Source organism: Tupaia chinensis, unplaced genomic scaffold (assembly GCF_000334495.1).
Source record: "Tupaia chinensis unplaced genomic scaffold, TupChi_1.0 Scaffold139491_1, whole genome shotgun sequence".
NCBI classification, from domain to species: Eukaryota; Metazoa; Chordata; class Mammalia; order Scandentia; family Tupaiidae; genus Tupaia; species Tupaia belangeri.
This window is the reverse complement of record NW_006199376.1, coordinates 186,143-188,370: the sequence shown is the minus strand read 5'-3', so window position 1 is coordinate 188,370 and position 2,228 is coordinate 186,143. Positions and strand designations below refer to the sequence as shown.

Sequence of the window (2,228 nt, the reverse complement as noted above, 5' to 3'; positions counted from 1 at the left end):
ATGGTAGCATTTGTGGGGCATTCCCTTTTGAATAGTACCCATTCTTTTGATGTCTACAATATCACCATTCTTGTAGATTCACATGCATGTTGCCAAAGGAACCACTCCATGATTTCTAAAAATCCTAAGAGAGCATGTAAAGGGTGCCTCTCTTCTTTCCCTTTGTGTTTGTTCTTTTGGTGAATTACTGGAAGAGAGTGGTTCCAGTCAAAAGTCTGTCTTATTTCTTCTGTAAGCCCAAACCAGACACCTTTTGAAAACCTACCCTAAGTTCTTTGGTCCTCAGGGCATAAACCATAGGGTTCAGAGAAGGGGGAATGATGTTGTGGAGCACATTGAGTAAAACTGGAATCAAAGGAGCCTTTGTCTCAACTAGGTGAGTCACTGAAATCACTACAACAACAGTGTAGAAGAAGAGGATGAGGATGAGATGCGAGCTACAAGTGCTCAGAGCCTTGGATGCAGCTTCAGCTGACTTCAGTCTGAGGACTGAACGCAGAATCAAAGTATACGACAATATAATAAGACTGAGATCACTCCCCATTCCAACCCATGCAAGGACCAGCTGGCAAATGCTGTTTGGTCTCCTGTCATCACAAGCCAGGCTCGTCACCCCAAGGTTAGAGCACAGACAATGGTCAATTTCATTCTTGGAGCAGTAACTGCGTTGAGATGCAAGCACAGGCACTGGAATGACGCACAAGCCATTTCTAAGCACCATGAACAGGGTAGCTCTACAGATTAAGGAATTGGTGACAATTGATGGGTAGCGAAGAGGGTGACAAATAGCTACATATCTGTCAAAAGCCATGCAGAGGAAGATGCCAGACTCCATGCCAACAAAGCAGTGAATGGCATAAATCTGAGCAAAACACTCAGGGAGGCTAATGACCTTGGCATCAAACCAGAGGAGAGCTAGGATCTTGGGCATGATGGTGGTGGCCAGGCCCATGTCCACCACAGAGAGGATGCCTAGGAACAAGTACATGGGCTGCTGCAGAGAAGGGTCCTGGCAGATGGTGATGAGGATGAGGATGTTTGCACCAATTGCTGAGAGATAGAGTAGTGCCAGTGGCAAGGACAGCCAGTGCTGCCAGCTGTGGATGCCTGGGAATCCCAGCAGAATGAACTCAGAGACCTGGAATTTCGAGCTATTGGAGCCTTTGAGAGATGCGGACATATTTTCCTAAGGAAAAGAAAATGTTCTTTTAAAGTTGCTTTCTTTCAGCAGCATTATCAAAGACTATTTTAAAACGCTTTACACATAGTATAGTTTGGTATTATAACAAAATAAATTCTACAGCCATCTCTCATAGTAATTTATGATAAATTACATGGAAATTCTAGTTGTTCAGCAGAAGATCAATTTAAAAGCCACGGTTATACAGAGAAATGTCAGTATAAGACGCCATTTATATTATGCTCAGTTATTTCAAGTTGAAATCCCTATGCAAACAGGATTCTAGTCCCTCCCCAAGCTTTATTCATCTATTTAGAAAATATTGTGAAATAGATCATTGTGCTTTTTCTGTTAGTACTTGAGTTAGTGCTGCTTTTCTAACTAGTAGCAGTTACATTTTTTTTAATGCAAAAGTGTGGAAGATGAAATTTGTAGCTGCCCCATTCCAATGTGATATAAGTGTCCTTTAATGTTTCATATAATTTTTCAAAAAATTATAATCATGGACTTTTAAAAAAATGTAGAAATGAATCTAGTTGCAGTTCAAGGGACAGAGAACTTTTCCTTGATAGCCTGCTTTATGGGCATTTCTGAGGAAGTTGGAATAGAAATGCTTGAAAGGAAGCTAAGTGATCCAATTTTTTTCAATTCAAGAGCCACTTAATGGAGACATATCTTAGCAAGTTATATTTTTTTTTTCTGATTGACTCTTGATAACCTAAAAAGGCACATCAAAAAAGACTTAGGTACAAATAAGATGCTTTAAGATCATTATCGTGGTAAAAGCATTTAATATCTGATTTACTCTCTTTAAATTTTTATGTGCATAATACAATGCTAACCTTTGATGTCAACATGGTACAAGTGCTGCATAGATGATCTCTAAAATGTATTCCTCTTTATAACTGAAACTGTATTCCCATTACAATAACAATTTTAACGTATTTAATAAACAATAATTACTTGCCCATAACAGTGAAAGAACTGCCATGAGATGCTCAGAATTGCTTTCAAAATTAGGGTAATTATCCTTTCTCAAATTCTATTG

General features: G+C 39.1%; 1 protein-coding gene across 1 annotated transcript; it reads right to left on the bottom strand.

The window, feature by feature from the left end:
• Positions 1 to 220: 220 nt before the first annotated feature.
• On the bottom strand, positions 221 to 1,180 carry LOC102478388 (olfactory receptor 56B1). Its single transcript, XM_006162000.1, has one exon. The coding sequence runs from the start codon at positions 1,178 to 1,180 to the stop codon at positions 221 to 223; it is 960 nt and encodes a 319-aa protein (XP_006162062.1).
• Between the last annotated feature and the right edge of the window lie 1,048 nt (positions 1,181 to 2,228).

Excerpts from the sequence above, each read along its gene's own strand:
- LOC102478388 (XM_006162000.1), bottom strand. The coding sequence starts at position 1,180 with ATGTCCGCATCTCTCAAAGGCTCCAATAGCTCGAAATTCCAGGTCTCT.